Source organism: Eubalaena glacialis, chromosome 19 (assembly GCF_028564815.1).
Source record: "Eubalaena glacialis isolate mEubGla1 chromosome 19, mEubGla1.1.hap2.+ XY, whole genome shotgun sequence".
Classification (NCBI taxonomy): Eukaryota; Metazoa; Chordata; class Mammalia; order Artiodactyla; family Balaenidae; genus Eubalaena; species Eubalaena glacialis.
In genome coordinates, this window is record NC_083734.1 from 54,426,722 (window position 1) to 54,444,812 (window position 18,091).

The 18,091-nt window shown below is 49.7% G+C and overlaps 1 protein-coding gene across 2 annotated transcripts; it reads right to left on the minus strand.

Moving 5' to 3' along the window:
* Positions 1-7,158: 7,158 nt before the first annotated feature.
* BIRC5 (baculoviral IAP repeat containing 5) lies at positions 7,159-13,042 on the minus strand. 2 transcript variants are annotated; one of them, XM_061175164.1, is made up of 4 exons: positions 12,864-13,042; positions 12,511-12,620; positions 10,565-10,682; positions 7,306-7,481 (listed from the first exon to the last, which is right to left on the minus strand). In XM_061175164.1, exons 1-4 carry the CDS (start codon positions 12,972-12,974, stop codon positions 7,392-7,394), a joined length of 429 nt encoding a protein of 142 aa, XP_061031147.1. In that variant the 5' UTR covers positions 12,975-13,042; the 3' UTR covers positions 7,306-7,391. The 2 variants fall into 2 exon arrangements, with proteins under 2 accessions (XP_061031148.1, XP_061031147.1); XM_061175165.1 differs by lacking the exon at positions 10,565-10,682 and having other exon boundaries at positions 7,159-7,481.
* Between the last annotated feature and the right edge of the window lie 5,049 nt (positions 13,043-18,091).

Below are 18,091 nucleotides of genomic sequence, written 5' to 3' on the forward strand. Positions count from 1 at the left end.
TTGAGGGACAAGGTCCCAGGTCACCCAGCGGTGTCCTGCCATCTACCAAGTGATGTGCCATCACTTCTAACGCAAGACAGGCCCCCAAAGGGTGAGGCCAAGGGACTGCCAAGGGCTCCTGCTCTGGAAGGCTCTTGGGGTCCTTATGGGGCCACCCAGTGCCCCCCTTTTCACTTCCCACCCTTGGCTGGGCCCTGAGCCAAAGTCCCTTCCTCCTCCGGCCAGACTGTCACCAAGACAGTTGGGGGGAAGGGGTGCCCGAGAGACCCCCTTGTGGGCAGACAGGCAGGGGACGGGGCGGCCTCTCAGCGCTGCTCTGGGTGGAGGGGGTGTAGCCCCTGGGTCTGAGGGGAAGGGGCCACGCGGGGGAGGGGCAGCCGGTACCTTTGCAGATGCGCCAGAGCCGCGAGTGGCCGCTGTGGTTGCCGGCGTCCGTCACCTGCAGGAGGTACCAGTAGTCGCTGGCCGAGGCGGCAGCCAGCAGCCCGAAGCTGAGCAGCACGCCCAGCCGGGGGGTGCAGGGACCTGGGAGCGGAGCCGGGTATGGGGGAGAAGAGGGAGCCAGGAGGTGAGGGGGAGCTGGGGGCTGGGGAGTGGGGGGAGCTGGGGAGCACGGGAAGCCGGGACTTAGGGAGTGGAGAGAGCCGAAAGTGGGGGGAGAGGGGGTTCTGGAACCTGAGGGAGTAGGGCCAGGGAGAAGGGATGGGGGGGCCCTTGGTGAGCAGGGCTGGGGAGGGGGCGCTGGGAGCAGGGAGCGGGGTGCGGGGAGCCGAGCGGCAGGCGGGCACTCCCGAGGCTCTTCTGGGTGCGGTGCCCCTCCAGTTCGCTGGGAACTCCTGCCTGTCGGTGATCGCCGTGATAGCCCGCCGAGCTCGCCCCTGAGCTGTGTTCAAATGCCAGCATCCCCAGTGAGCTGGCTGCTGGCTGTGGGTCCCTGGGCAAATTTCTTAATTTCTCTGACCCTCCGGTTCTTCAGCGCCCAGATGGCCAGGCGGAGGAGGGAGGGTGGGGCCTGAAATGGCCCGGGAGGGGGCTCAGCAGGCGGCCTGAATGGTGGGAGGCAGCCCACCGCCACCCCGCACACACACACTGGGGCACTTGGCTGCTGGTTGGCCCTGCGTCCTGGTCTTAATCAGTCTCCGGGACCAACCAGCAGAGGGATCTGATGAACTGGGTGGGCTGCTGAGGGGCTACAGAAGGAAGGAGTCTTGCTTCCTTTTAGCTCCAATTCCAAATGCCGAGTGAGGCAAGGCCGGCCTCTGCCTGTCGGTCACTCACGCACAAACATGAACGAAGCTTCTCCTAGGACAGGTGTCAGATGCTAGCGGGGTGGGAAGCAGAGGGGCCCCCACCAGAAGCAGGCCCGTGACACGTGTGGGACGGACAGGCTGCGGCTGTCACAGTGAGGCTCTCTGGGGTTCAATCTTGGGAGACGGGAGGGCCTCCTCTCCAGGTCCCTGGACTGTCCATCGCTGACCCCCTCCCCTGATGCAGGGCAGAGACGGGGGTCAGAGGCCTCCCTGAGGGTGATCCTTCTCAGACGAGCAGCTTCTCGACTTAGGTCATCCCAGGGCTCTCATTTCCAAGTGTTTGGTTTTCTCAGCCCCCTTTTCTCTACCAGGCTCTTCTAGGTTTGAGGAATATAATCAGGGAGTAAAAGCAGTCCTAGCAAAGTTATTGAAACCATACTTCCATTCAGACCGAGAGGCATGGAATCGTGTGGTATCATGCAGGCCACGCGTCGTCCTCACGCCACACCCAAGACAGGCTTGGGGCACGCGGCGGGGTTGGGGTGGGAGTGACCCTAGTTGTGGCGGTCTCGGTACCCTCTTTCCTGACAGCCCTCCCCCAGCCCCTGCTCTGGAAGCTGGGTGCCAGCCAGGGGCCCTCCTCTCTCAGGGGGTAGTGGGCCTGGAAGGTGAAAGAATCCAGCAGGCAGACAGGGAAAAGCAGGTGCTCAGGGAGCAGAAGCCATCTACAAAAGCAGGGCGGCAGGTGGTGGTGGGACTGGGGAGGAGGGGAGAGTGGGGTGGAGCTGGAAAAGCAGGTAATGACCCTAACACACACCCCTCACAATACGACAGAGGTGGACACTGCTTCTGTGTGTTTAAGCTACGATCGTGACTGTGTTTAGGGAGAACTAGAGGAACCCTGTGGCTGCACGCTCCACACGCTTCCTCCCAGCGCCCCTGCCTCTCCGCCTGAGCTTGTCTGAAGGGGTCTCCTTTGCACCCCATAAAACTTAAGCAGAGCAGGATTCAGATGCCAGGGCCAGCGACAGGTGCTGTTTGAGGCCACTGTGCCTGCCGAGCCCCACGCCTCTGTACAGGAACAGACATGTATCCGCTCATGCTACAGTGCAGATGGCCAGGTGGTCAGTCTACTCCCTATTGCTTTAAAGCCCTGGTTCAGGGTTTTAAACCCCAGATGTGTAAGTCAGAGCCACTGACTGGATTGTCCCCAGACAGTGGGTGCTGGTCCTTGAGAGGCTACTTGGATGAATTCCGCCAATCTACTTCTCTTGAGATGGATCCAAATTATACCGTAGCCCAGTGAAAAGGTACCGCTTAGAATGACCCATTATTTTTCATTATTCATCCTCCTTTCATCAATTTGCAATCCAGAACTTGTGAGCACCAAGCTGTCACCAGGCTGTCGGGACCTCTTCAAAGCCAGCATCAGACCACTACCACCAAAATCAGGAGCAGGCGTGATCTTTGATAGAAGAAATCCCAATTACATGTGACAAAACAGGGCTGCAGCCAAGCCTCTTTCCTTTAAACTTAACATTGAACTAACTCGCAGAAGCTGAAAGAACAGGATGCCTGAGTCCAGTGACAGGCTTCCTGCTCCAGGCCGATGACGCCATAAATGGCCTCCAACGCAGGCCTGGGAAACAGCTGAAACCACTGGCGAAGTTACTGTGAGAGCAGCTCAGCCCCAGCTATACTACAACCAATCCCACCGCATTCAGCAAACAACCTCCGACAGAAAATGAACCTTCCTAAATCACCCTTCCCGACAGGTCAACTCCTTCACTCAGGGTGCATTATGAAGCGAATTCATCCTGGTAGACTCTTCAAGACACTGTTCTAGTCAAAACCAACCCTTCTAAAGGGTTCTCAAATGATTGGGGTCACAGGTGGGAAGCACTGATGTGCAGGGTGGCAGCCGCATGGCTGGTTGCGCTCATCCCCCAGGACTCACAGGCCTATGAAGGGCTCGTCGTGGCCGCCTTGACAGGCTTTGCTAAGAGGGAAACGGGAGCAAGCCACCCCTCCCCCTCATCACAGAACGCACCTGCTGTCCCCAGAATGGACACTCCCGTTCCCTCTGCCTGGCGCGTCTTTCCCTTCCTCGTCCATCTGGCAGCCTCCTCCTCGTTCCTAGACAAGCAGAGTGCTCTGCGAGTTCCTTGCCGTCTTCTCGGTGCTCCCACGGACACACTCATATGGCTACTAGGTGGCCTGTACCTTCCCACCGTTCAGAGAGCAGGGAACCCGTGAGCTCACTGCAGGAGGCTTCAAGCCCTGGACGTAGCGCCCGGCGAACAACAGGTACTCAAGTGCCTGAGCAAACAGATGGACAAACGTCACCACCTTGGAGATCAGGTGGAAAACTGCCACAGAAACCTAGGCCCCAGTTTGGTCCCAGCCGGCTGAAAACCGGCTCAAATGCTGTAGGCTGGGCCAGTGGAGAGAAAACCTACAGCTCAGTTGGCTCTTTGCTTCAAGAGCTAGATTCACCCAGGGCGAGACAGGAACTCCCCGGCGACGGTAAGCCTGGCTCAGAGCTCGCTGGGCTGTACCGCTCACCTCCTCTCAGCTCAGACCTTAGATGCTGGAAATGACTCCAGATGCTGTACTGTAGTTATGACAGGAGAGGTTGGGCGAAGAGTACACAGAAACCCTGTTCTAGCTTTACGACTTCCTGTGAACCTTAGTTCAAAATAAAAAGTTAGAACTTGTACAGTGAGGATCAATGGAAGCCTCAGGAGGCAGGTGTCAGTTTATGTGAGGGCCTTTGTGACAAAGCTGTCTGAAAAATGGGGACGGTTTATAGCACTAGCCCCCTGGGGTCAGGCCGTTGCCAACAGCCATCCCCCGCTGCACCCCCTCAAGGCTGGGCACTGTCCTTAGACAGTGAGGGCCCAGCTCGGGGGATAGACAGCCTGGATTCAAATCCCAACCTGAATGCTTACTAGTTGTATGATCTTGGACAAGCTATTTCACCTCTTTACAAATCTCCATTTCTGCATCTAAAAAATGCAGGTAAGATCACATTAGACTGTACTGGCAATTGTTATTTCTTTTTAAGTGAGTACAACCTGCGAAGAACGGTCAGCATCCCAAGGGGGTGCCAACCTGCAGGCGATGGCTGGCTGGTGCTCCATCTTGCCCAGCGCTGAGAACGGAAGATCCCCATTCCCCAGGCTGCCCACAGGCTCTGCCCTTGTCACACCTGACACCCTTAACCACCAGTTACAACCCTTCCAGACTCCCACTGACTTGGAGAACCTGAGAGGCAGCCACATATTCGAGAGAAGGTTGAGGCTGTTGCCCTTAGCAAGGGTCTTAGACTTCATTAATAGATGTCTAGTAAACTTCCCGACGCTGGCAGCCATTAAGGTCCAGCAATAAATATGGTTTTCAGAACAGAAGTTTCTAGAAGAGGAAATGTGTAAGACGGTCTGAGGGGTCAGCCCCAGCTTAGCCTTGCTCCACAGCACAGCCCAACAAAGCCGAGAACTGTAGCAATACCCATTGTGCAAAGGAAACTGAGGGCAAAAACATTTTCTCAGCTTCTCTACAAAGCCAGTTTGTAAGGACCAGTTATTAAAGTGAAGTATCCATTTACAGATTGGCACAAATATCAAAAATAAGCAGCTGAGATGAATATAAAGGCTGGAGTGCTTTTTTCCCCATAACAAAAACCTCTGCAATATTCTCCAAACTTGGAGGGAAAAATTCATTTCACTCTCTGACTGAGATGTGGCAGAAAAACCTAAGTCTGAGGTGCATTTTTCATAGCCGGTTTATACATGGAATGAGTCCAGATGACACGAACAAATGGTTCTGGGTTCAAGCAGCTCTTGCAGAGGAGCCCAAGGCTGGCTCTGTCTCTCTGCAAGGACTCATCCCTCCCCCACAACCGCTGGGGCGGGAAGGATGAGTTGGCAGGCTAAGAAGGGACCACCACCAAAAGCCAACAATATTTTAAAAACGCAGTAGGGTCTGCAGTGTTTGAAATGAAATAGTTTTTATTCTTCGGCAACTACCAAGATGACCCCCAGAGGTTTCCAATAGGACAGTAACAATCCACCCTGCAGCTTAACTTCATGAAGGAGGATGAAATCAAATCTACCATCTTAACATCAGGCCTCAGCCCTGCGTGAGCTGGCCTCGGGGAGGAGAGCAGGGTACCCGTGCGGAGGTGGTGATGTGGAGAATGTGGCACAGACGTGGAGCAATGGAGACACAGCCATTCAGGGCTGACAGACCGCCTGCAGCAGCCCACCAAGTCTCCACAGCTCCGAGCCAAGTCATTTAGAAGGGGTTCAGGCCACTGCATCGTCCTCGGGGAGGAGCAGCCAGTGTGCGCCCTCCAGCTCACTCGGGCTGGCTAATTGTGCAGCCATTTCATAAACGACAGTTTCTGCTAGATATTTCCTGCTACTTTACCTTGTCTCCAAATCCATCTAAAACTCACGTTGGTGTCCCCAATGACTGAGAAAGGCTCTGTGCTTACTTTTAATTGTAGTTTGTCCTGTTCTGTGAAATAATAATTCAAACAAAAAAAAGAAAACAACACTGCAGAATCGTAGGAGGGGCTGAGGGCTTTGTCTCAGTTCCTCTCCTCCTCAAATGAAAACCATGTTGCTAAAATAAAAAAAGCCAGCTGAGGCAACAAGGTTCTACAGTCCCCACGTTACTGGTGAGGAAACTGCAGCTCCAATTCAACAGGCGCCAGTCCCAAGCCCACAAGGCAAGCACACGGTTAGAGGGCACAGTTAGGGCCGGAGTGGGTGTCCCACATGCCTTTTTTACAACTGCCCCAACTCTCTGCTTAGTCCGTGCTGGTGTTGAAACTCAAATATCACTGAATTTGTGATCTTGCAAGACTGCAAACAACATAAATGACTCATCTATTTTTTTAAGAAGTTTCCCCCAAAGAGGTTTTCCAATCCACTTTTTAAATTAATTTATTCCTTTAGGAAGATTCACATTAGAAAGACAGCGGAATTATCAGCTGCCTAATCCACATCATTAATGGGAAGTAGCCATTTGAAGAGTATTAGAAATATTAAGAACAGGAACTCCTTCCTTGGATTTTACATCCCACCCCTGCCTGCTGTGTCCATGGATGACAGCTGGTCCACAGCAAAACTTCCCAGGAAGAATCCCCTCTGTGTGCCCTGCTAACTAAAGAGGAAGAAGCAGTGAGCCAGGCTTCTGGAAAGTTCCTCGTCTGGCACAAAGGACAACCTTCTCCTCGTCTACTATAGAGAAATGTTGCAAACTTTCCATGTGCCACTGGAGGTGAAGAAGTATCTTCAGCTGACCTCAAAAGCAAAAGGCCAGCTCTACTCTCAAGACATCAGTCCTTCTGCATCCCCTCCACCCCCCTAGCCGCTCATGCTACAGTCATGGAAAGGGCTCTTACACAGATCAAGTCCAGAGGCAGAGTCTAGGGTCTAATCCCATAGTTCCCCCTTGTAAACCTGAAAATCACAAGATGGGATGGCGAGGAACGCCTCACACACAGGGCACTTTCAGAGGCGTGGCAGGGATGGGTCTGTACAATCCACCTGGGAGGAAGGGAGCTGCTGAGACACCACAGACCTGATGGGGTAAAAAGGTATGGTCACAGGACCTGCAGACGTCAACGTGAGATAATACAGAGCACCTGGAACATGAGAAGTGCACACAATAAATGGAGATTATTACGCAAATGAAATTTAAAATGGCATCCTTAATCCTGTTTGTCCAGTCACAATGGACCAATGATCGCATTCACGCATCACATCTCAGCTGGACAGCCAGTCGTCAGTGTGAAGCCCAGACAGGTCACTGTAAAAGGGCTCTACCCACGTGGACGAACTTCTCCCCTCACCCTGCTAAGTCCAGGAATCAATAAAGCAAAAACTACCAAAGAGAAAAGAGAGAATCCGTCACTGTACTTAGCACAAGCTGTACAAGAGAAATAGCCCCTGGCACCGCCTTCAAGAAAAAAACCAAAAATACAGGTAAATATTCTAATTTCAAAATGTTGATGTTCTCCTTTCCTAAGGCACAGTTAAGAGGCCCCAGAGGAAAGCTGGTAACGCTGAGGGCTGTGCCTTGGAAAGGATGTGTGTGTGTCCCTGCGGGGCAGTGACGGTGGGGACGGCGTCACTCCGAGGCAGCCAGCTGCTCAATGGCACAGCGGACTTTCTTTGCAGTTTCTTCAAATTCTTTCTGCTTATTGTTGGTTTCCTTTGCCTGGAAATAAAGAATAGACAAATGAAACTGAAGCTCTAGGCATGCTCGAATAGAGATGCCCAGCTATATGGGGTAAATATCCTCATTCACCTCATCTGCCTCTCTCTCTCTCTCTCTTTTTTTTCTGGCCATGCCCCTCAGCTTGTGGGATCTTAGTTCCCCGATCAGGGATCAAACCCAGGCCCCAACAGTGAAAGCGCCGAGTCCTAACCACTGGACCGCCAGGGAATTCCCCTCAACTAGCTCTCATTTGAGCTGTCCCACAATAATTATAATAGAAAACACTGATGGACCGCTTTGCTTGTACCAAGCACCATTCTACCTGCTCCACACACGCTAACTCACTCACTGTTCCATGTCCCCATGAGGTAGGCGCCACCTTTATCCCCATTACACAGATGAGGACACCAAGGTCCAGAGTAGCATCCAGCTCAGGGTTACCAGCTAGTCTGTGGCAGAGCCCTGCTCTTCCCCACTACCCTCCGTTGCTTCTGAAGCTCCCACAGAAAGTCGGGAGCCCTCCTCTTGTTCACTTAAACAGACGTTGTCAAGCATCAGCGCGCTCCTCAAACAGAGAAACCTTCCACCTGCAGCAGCTCTCTGAATCTGGCTTCCAACCTTTCATTCTGCTAAGTGCTCTCTCCAGGGGGACAAATGACAATCACATCAGCAAATCCAGAAACCTCCTCCCTAATTTGCACTCTTCTGATTTCTCTGCCACATTAAAAAACAAACAATAGACTTTTATTGGGTTAAATGTTTTCTAATAAGAAAAACAATAGAGGTAACTTTTTTTCAAAAGAAGGCGGCAGCGATGCAGCAGCAGGAGCAGAGAGCACGTGGTGCACTCCAGGGTCAGACCCTGAGCCCCGGCTCTACCTCAGCCGCACACCTGCCCAGCGTCAGGCCCAGGTGGCTGCCTGACCAGGGGTCCTGTCGAACTGACCAGCAGCATCTCAATTAAATGCAGGGTCTCAGAAATTCACAGCATCACGACAAACAACACTTGTTCCTCGTTTTCAGTATTTGTAAACTGCAACACGTAATTATCTCACCTGGATAAACGTTTGCCTTAAAGCTGTGTGCTGCAATCCCATAACTGACTTAATAAATGGTTTAAAAGATCCGCTCCCAACCTTATTTCCACCCCACAGTACAGTCGAGGTCCGCATGCCATCCCACCTCCAGGAGCGATGTACCCTAGAGGGGCCATCCAGGAGCTCTAGCGGGAAGCAGACAGGCCTCTGGTTATGCCCATTCCCTGCACTCTGACCCCAAACCTTACTGTCCACATCCATTCACATGCAAATGTGCCTAGGGACACAAGGGGACCTGAATTTTTATATCAGTGATAAATTATTTGCAACAAACCTCACAATTGGGTGTCACTCTAGAGCAGCCCTGTCTGACAGAATTTTTTGCAATGATGAAAATGTTCAATTGTCTGCACCGTCCAGTAAAGTAGTCACTGGCCACATGTCGCTAATGAGCAGATAAAATGCTGCTAGTGCCACTGAAGGACTGAATTCTAAATTTTATTTGATTTTCTTTTCTTTCTGTTTTTCGGCTGCGCCGCGTGGCTTGCAGGATCTTAGTTCCCTGACCAGGGATCAAACCTGCACCCTCGGCAGTGAAAGCACAGAGTCCTAACCACTGGACCGCCAGGGAAGTCCCCCCAAATATATACATTTTAAAATGATCTGGGGGACTTCTCACAGCTTTCTCACAACTGTTCCTGAAGTACACAAAGCTGGTCTTTCACCTAGAACAGGACTGGCAAACTACGCCCTGTGGGACCCATCCATCCAGCCCATGGCCCATTCTTAACCCAATGGCTAAGAATGCTTTTTACATTTTTAAACATTTGTGGAAAAAAACAAAGAAAGAATAATCTCTAACAGAAACTGTGTGGCCCATGAAGGCTAAATACTTACCATCTGTGGCACTTCACAGAAAATGAGCTGACCCCTAACCTCGAAGGCCCTCCCTAGCCCCCTTCCCAATTCCAGCACTGCAGTTCCCAAGACCTCCATCGAATACACCGCTTTACTGACCACTGATTTCTTCTCACTTCCTGAAAAAATTTTCAATTTTGTCCTTAGCATTTAAAAGGTACCATATTAGACAGAATTATTTATATTGATCTCTAAAAAGGAATACGATTTTCAAGCTGAAAAGGACCTCAGAAACCACAGGAGTCTATCCTCCATTTTACAGCAAGGAAACTACGACCAAGACTGGCCTAAACTCACAAAGTCTGTGAGTGGCAGAGACAACTGGTACATCTGGACTCCCTGTCCAGGGCTTTGCTAAAAAGAAATTAAACACCTGAATATTCACTCTCTGTAGAGCTGCCAGATTTAGCACAAAAAGATAGAGGATGCTCAGTTAAATCTGAACATCATATAAACGAGTAATTTTTTAGTAAACAGCCATACAAAATGTGAGATATACTAAAAAAATTACTCCTTGTGTACCTGAAATTCAGACTTAACTGGGAGTCCTGGTTTTCTCTGGCAACCTTAATTCTCTACAGCCCAGGCTGCTTGGGAGCTGCCTCTTTGTGGACTCACGGTTTCACTCTTCCAACAACCCAGTGCACCTGTGCAAGAGCCTCAGTTCGCCTGCAGAAATCCCTTCAAGGTCCAGTAGGCCTGGTGCTTCTTTCTCCCAATACACATAATGCCCCTTTCCCAATATGCTCTCTACTCTGTGTCCCCAAACCCTCTGTTCCCACCACTGCTAACACATGAACACACCCCGTATAAATGAGCTACCATCTCAGTTGTCACTAAAGGCAGAAATGCCAGCCTAGCCATCACATGTCCCACCGCCAGAGGTAACCGCACACTGAGGACACCTCTACTCAGGGGATACGTTTTTCTCTCTGCACAACCCCAAGACCACACTCCAGGACAGATGCTTTTCTATCCTTTTATATCCTCACACACACACATCAGAGGGGCTTAGAAAGTGCTTACTGAGGAAAAGCGTCTATGCAGTGTTTGTGACGGGCTAGGGAGTTTAGTACTAAAGATGCTGAACAGGATTTGCTCTTGGTTCTTATTCCCAGTAATACATACAATTTTGTTCTTGGCTCTTTCTTTATCCAGTTTTAAAAATTCGCTGAGGGTTAATTCTTCAAACTGCTTCTTGACAGAAAGGAAAGCACAACCAGATGAATGCTTTTTATGTTCTTCTCTAGAAAAAGCAACACATGAGCATGTCAACAAAGTAAAGTCAGGTAAAGGGAGAAAAGCAAGAGTTTGTTACCACCAGCCCCCCTCCCCCGCTCACAGACACACACTGCTCTGCTTCAGGAGCAGAGTGTGAAGTCTGAAGTGGACGGAACCAGGGCCAGGACCCACAACCCCACACAACTTGTCTCAGCACCTTCCTGCTCCGTGGACTCCCCCCAGCCCCACCCATATCCTGTGGCTGATGTATTCTGCCAGGAGTCTTTAAGCAATTAGTAGGAAAAGTGTTACAGAGTATAAATCCAAAGGTATCACATGTCAAAGCCCTTAAAATCCTCCAGGAACCATTTGCAGTTGTCTCATTTCACTCGAATTATTACATAATCTGTTGGTTTGGAAAAAGGGCACCACTGACCCAGTTTCTCCAGTGAATTCCTCCGCCTCATACCATCATTCTGTGCATTCGGAATTATCCCTGCAAGCGGATAGCACTATAACGAGAACAGTCTGGGGAATTCCCTGGTGGTCCAGTGGTTAGGACTCCACGCTTTCACTGCTGAGGGCCCAGGTTCAACCCCTGGTTGGGGAACTAAGATCTCGCAAGCCGCGCGGCACGGCCAAAAAAAAAAAAAACAAAAACCAGAACAGGCTGGAAGGAACACCCAGCCACACAAATTCCAAAAGGAAAGCCAATAGTAACTATAATCTGAAAATATTATAGCACTTGGAAATTCACTCCCAAGAATACAACCAATATTTCCCCAGTGATACCTGGTATGATCACCATATCATCCCAGTCAATACTAGGTCATGAGAGCAAACACATTAGGGAAAACAGCAACACTCTTCTTGCCAAGAAGAGAAACAACTCCAGTGATTCTCTAGGGGGAAAAAAAATTCAAGCTGTGGAAGCAATTGATTCTGACAGGGGAAAAAACGGTGCGGGAAAAATGTGGCATTACATTACGGGAATATTGTTGTCTGTATGAATATATGCACACAATTAAAAAAAAGAAAACTAGATGCCCTAAAGAACAAAATCTAAAACAAAACTGAGTGTACTACTTTAAGGGGTGGTTTTTGTGCTGTATGAATTATAGATCAATAAAGCTTCAGGGATTCCCTGGTGGTGCAGTGGTTAAGAATCCGCCTGCCAATGCAGGGGACATGGATTTGAGCCCTGGTCCCGGAAGATCCCACATGCCGCGAAACAACTAAGCCCGTGTCCCACAACTACTGAGGCCCACGTGCCACAACTACTGAGCCCGCGTGCCACAACTACGGAAGCCCGCGCGCCTAGAGCCCGTGCTCCGCAACAAGAGAAGCCACCGCAATGAGAAGCCCGCACAACGCAACAAAGAGTAGCCACCGCTTGATGCAACTAGAGGAAGCCCGTGTGCAGCAACGAAGACCCAACGCAGCCAAAAACAAATAAATAAATTAATATATATTAAAAAAAAGCTTCAGATTTAAAAACTCTGAAACAAGAAAGGCACCTGGACATCCCTAGGTCACAACAGGATCTGCTCCAGTATTCTGTCTAACCTGAAAGGTATCAAGCACCTACGAGAACGAGCCTTTCTTCAACACTCCACTCAGAAGGACATTCGGCCAAATCAGATTTGATTAGGTTGAAAGCACCACCAAGGTGCCAGCAGAGACTCATCCTTTACAGCAGCTGTTTAGGGCACAAACGAGGTTGGAAAGCCACAGGTCCTTCAATAATACTTCGAAATTCAGATATTTTGGGGGGGGAGCCCAACTCAAAACAAACGGTCCCGATGGAACTGGGGAACCCCGGAAACCCAGCGAGGCTGGCCTGAGGGACTTACATAGGGTCGTCATCTGGCTCCCAGCCTTCCAACTCCTTGAAGCAGAAGAAACACTGAGCCAAGTCGGGCTCGTTCTCAGTGGGACAGTGGATGAAGCCGGCCGCGGCCATCTGCAAAGGAGAGCTCGGCTCAGGCCCCAGAGCGGAGGGGTTCCCCCGAGATCCGGGAGGCCACAGAGGGGCTACAGCCCGCAGAAGGGGTCGCCCCAGGGGCCCGGGAGCCCACAGAGGGACCGGAGCGCGCGGGAGGGGTCGCCCCGGGGGCCCACAGAGGGGCCGGGGCCCGCGGGAGGGGTCGCCTCAGGGTCGGGGGCGGGGCGGGCCTGGGGGCTCCGGGAGGCCGCGCGGACTCACTCGTTCCGGGGTGCAGGCGCAGCCCTCCAAGAAGGGCCAGTTCTTAAATGTGGAGATGCGGTGGTCCTTGAGGTAGAGCTGCCAGGCCGGAGGCAACGACGGGGTACTCATCCCGCCGCCGCCGCCGCCGCCGCCGCCGAGCGGTGCCGCGATTCAAATCCGGTGGTTGTCGGCCGCCGCGGGGCATGTCGGGAACGCGCCGCCCGCGGCCTTCTGGGAAATGGGAAGCTGGGTGGCGCGGGGTGTGCTGGGAGTTGTAGTCCTCCCGCCGCATGTCTCTGCTTCTGCTCACCAGGCACCGACCGAACCCCGCCCCGCGCTTACTCCCATCCCAGCTACTTGCAAACAGTGGTAGGAAGAGGAGTGGAGAATGGGCCGAAGTCCCCGTGATAGTTTCAAGGAGTGGCACCTGCCGAGCACAAATGGATTAAGCCCTTTCAGCGTGCAAACTCTTATTGTTTTTGTGGGTACCCCACTCCTGGAACCTCCTAGTGCCAGCTTCCCCAGCCAGCCCTTGGGCCGTCCGGGTTGGAACATGTGCTGAGGCACGTCCATCTAGAGGCCACGCATCCTCCAGGGGAAAGATGTCACATAGATGAAGTACACAGCTAAGCCTGCACCCTCGCTGGAGTGAGCTGTTCACTCGTCTCTTTTATCAAGTCTTTCCACTGAAGCTTCCTGGAAGTCCAGAAATTGACCCTTGGAGCTTTGTTCTTCCCTTGCCACCAGAATTCCTCAGGAGTTAGATATCCCTTCTAAGTCCCTGCCCCAAACAGACGACGTGCGGGTGGGGGTCAACAGAGGTGAAGCAATGTGTGGAAACAATGCCTACTGCCCTCCAGCCAGGAGACCTGGGTGTCCTATCAGGGAGGTGGGATTGGAATGTGACTCCAGGAAGTGAACAGCCCAGGACAATCCGCCTGGATAATAGAAATGAGAGCCCTGGGAGCAGGCACCTGCCTGTAGGCACAGCCAGACTGGGTTCAGAGCAGGCCTGTGTAGCTGGTGCCTAGCCTCATGCAGACGCCCCAGCCTTCCAGCTCTATGAACCTGACTTTAAGTGGTTTTTATGGAGGTTTCACAGGCTTGGTTGATCAAATCATTGGCCTTTGGTGATTAAGTGAATCACCAGCTCCTCTCCCCTCCCTGAAGATTGGGAGGGTGGGGCTGAAAGCTCCAAGCTTCTAATGAAGGCTTGGTCTTTCTGGCCACCAGCCCCAGCCAGAAGCATCTAGGGGTTGCTCATTAGAACAAAAGACGCTCCTATCACTCTGGAGATTCCAAAGGTTTTTTAGGAGCTGTGTGCCAGGAATCGGGGACAAAGACCAAATATATATTTATCACAAAGGCAAATTTGCATTTTTCTGTGAACTTTCTGGATTTTCAAATAGTTGGCAACAAATCCTGATAGATACCGTGATGATCAGACAAAACTGTTTTGAGATCATAAAACATCAATGCTAGATATTACCTTATGGCCATCTAGTCTCACCAAAACTTTTGTGAACATATTTTTCCTCTACTGTAAGAGTGACACCTCAATGCTGTAAAAGCAAAAATCATGCAATGGGAAGGATGTCTTCCTCTCCCCCAAGACCTGTAGCAGAAAGAAACTTTTCAGCAGTTTCTATGTATACTTCCAGATGTGTGTGTGTGTGTGTGTGTGTGCGTGCGTGCGTACACCACTTGGCATCCTGTCTTTTCAGGTAACAGCACATCTCAGCTTTATCAGCACCTAGAGATCTCAACACGTTTTATAATATCTGCATGGTGTTTATTGGATGGTCTACCCTAATTCCAATTAACCAATTTCCCATTGGGTATCTCCAATTTTTTTTTTTTTTTGCTATTATGAATTGTACTACAGCAAACAGACACACAAACATGTGCAACTATGCCTGTAGCATAAACATCTGCAAGCAGGATTGCTGGGAAAGTGTGTGTGTGTCTTCTCAACATTTTTTAATACTGCCAACCTGTCCTCACAATCATCAGACCAGGACACGGTTTGCTTCGCCATCTTGTCTGGGTGTATGTTGACCCTGCCTTTTTCATCCTAGGATATTTTAATCAGAGTTCTATCAATACTGATAGCATCTGTATAAAAATATATATCTTCCAGGGAATTCCCTCGCGGTCCAGTGGTTAGGACTCGGTGCTTTCACTGCCGGGGGCACAGGTTCAATCCCTGGTGGCATGGCCAATAAATAAATAAATAAATAAAAATATATATCTTCTGGATCAAACACCATCAAGTCAATATATTTCTGTGATTCATTTTCTATTTGGCAACAACATATTCCAACTTTTACCATTTAAATTTTTATTTTACTGAAAACTTCAGCTGCTTAGGTCTTTTCCATAAGGTTTTTTTTTTTTCCAATTATTTGTTTTTGGCTGCGTTGGGTCTTTGTTGCTGCGCGCAGGCTTTCTCTACTTGCGGCGAGCGGGGGCTACTCTTCGTTGCGGTGTGCAGGCTTCTCATTGTCATGGCTTCTCTTGTTGCGGAGCATGGGCTCTAGAGCACAGGCTCAGCAGTTGTGGCGCACTGGCTTAGTTGCTCTGCGGCATGTGGGATCTTCCCGGACCAGGGCTCGAAACCGTGTCCCCTGCATTGGCAGGCGGATTCTTAACCACTGCGCCAGCAGGGAAGCCCTGGGGTCCATTTTTTAACATCTAAATTTAGTAGCTAAAAAGAAAACCTTGAGGCTTATATCAGTTTTAGTAAAGACATTTACCGTGTGCAGTTTTTTGTTTGTTTCTTTTTTAAAACATTTAAATATTTACTTATTCATTTCTCTGTGCTGGGTCTTAGTTGCAACACGTGGGATCTAGTTCCCTGACCAGGGATTGAACCTGAGACCCCTGCATTGGGAGTGGAGAGTCTTAACCGCTGGACCACCAGGGAAGTCCCTACCATGTGCGGTTTTAGCCACTGTCATATTCATTTTGTTTTGTTCATTTCTACCAGTAACTGTCATTATGAATTGGATAAGAAGCTGGTAGCTTGGATTTATTTCTCAGCTTAATTCACAGGAAAACTGTGAGCAATTTTGTGAAACAGAGTAGGGAGAGAAAAACACAGAGCAGTTAACAGAGAAATCCACACAGGGGTGGTGGGGAGGGTCGGGCTGCGTTGGTTTTATTAGTTGCTATGTTTTCAGGGTCAAAGGTCCCCCTTGTTAATGTGAGATCCAGACCACTTTCTCTGACTCCTTGAGAGCTCATTTCCAGACAACACTGCCTACACATCAAACGTTTTGATCTTGGCTCAGCTGAGAATGCAAAACATGTGCTTGCTTTAGCTTGTGTCTCGTTATTTACAAGGGAGGGTGATCCTCTTTTCTCAATTTACTAGTCACTTAAATTTCTTTACTGTGAATTGCCCGTTCATATCTTTGCCCACTTTTCTGTTGGGTTACTGATACGTTTCGTATTGCTTGGAGAGAGTTTTTACACATAAGGGACTTGACTTCATGTGTCATGTCCCCCCATCCCAACCCAGTTTGTTGTTTTTTGTTTGTCATGTGGTTTTTTCTTCCTGCAGAAATTTAACATTTTCATGCAGTCATATTTATCTATCACTCATTTTCTTTCTGACTTCTGTTTTCTGTATCTGGTTGGTATCTTTTGTATTTTTGCCATGCTTAGAAAGGTTTGTTCCACTCTTGAGATGACTTACGAAAGATATTGATTGAAGATTTTTTCTGGTTTGGGTTTTTTCTGGTTTGGGATTTTTTTGGCCTTTGATCCTTCCAAAAGTGTGTCCTGGAAGCTGTGTGAAAAGGTTTGGATTTATGTTTTCCAAGATCCAGCCACACCGTCTGTTCAATAAACAGCTTTGTACAGTGGGTTTGAAACACCACCTTTATCATGCCAAACTCCCTTATGTGCTGGCACCTAGCTCTGCAGTCTCAGTTCTGTCCCTGTATCTGTCTGCCTATTCCTGCTCCAGCCAGATTCTTTTACGGGCCAATAAACGGAGACCCAGAGCCGCTGGTAGAAGTCTGGAAAGGACAGGGAGTCCAGGATGGAAGCCAGGCTCCAGGAACTGATCCATGAGCAGCTGCTGGGTGCTAGGTAACCAGAGGGGGCGCAGACGCCCTGCCTGCTCCACAAAGTCAGAAGAGAGAGTTTTATAGGGCTCTATAAAACTCTCAGACGCCACATGGAAACTCCAGATGGGCTCTAAGGACTAAGGGACAGGGAAGGGAAGGAGCTCTAAGTCCCCGAGGACATTGCTGACCACCCAGACCTGGGGATCCTGGAGGGCTGCCTTCCAGCAGGTCCAGGGGCACAGCCACCACGGTGACAAACGTACAGGACAGTAGGGAAAAACCAGGTGAGGGTGGGTGGACCCCAGGGTAAACTTCCCCTTTCCCTCCTCAAAGCATGTGTTCCAGCAAAGGTAATCTGCTGCCTAGGGAAAAAAATCTGTGTCCTTTTTTTGTGTGGAAACAGGGTGTTCTGAACTCATTTCCCAAGCTGCAGGGATGGGTGGATGGCGCCTCTCACATCCTTAGTCCTCCAGCTCCAGGGGGCACTGCTGACTTCTCTTCTTTTAATGTCACAACTTTTTGGTAACTTTTCATTTTATCTATATATATCTATTTGGCCACACCACCTGCCTTTCGGGGTCTTAGTTACCTGATCAGGGATTGAACCTGAGCCCCGGCAGTGAAAGCACTGAGTCCTAACCACTGGACAACCAGGGAATTCCGTAATTTTATCATTTTTAAAGTTGCAAGAATAGTACAAGGAATACTCACATACCCTTTATTCAGATATTCTATTTACTTTTTGCCTATTTCTGTTATCATTCTCACTCTCTCTCTTCCTTTCTCTCTCCCCAGACACACAAACATATACACACATATATATGTATGCATATTTTTTATCTGAGCCATTTATTGAAATTGTATTGCGGTATAGTTGATTTACAATATTATATAACTTTCCGGTGTACAACATAGTGATTCACAATTTTTAAAGATTATACTCCATTTATAGTTGTTATAAAATATTGTCTATATTTCCTGTGCTATACAATATATCCTTGTAGCTTATTTGTTTTATACATAATAGTTTATACCTCTTAATCTCCTGCCCCTATCTTGCCCCTCCCAACTTCCTTCTCCCCACTGGTAACCACTAGTTTGTTCTCTAGATCTGTGAGTCTGTTTCTTTTTTGTTATATTCACTAATTTGTTTTACTGTTTAGATTCCAC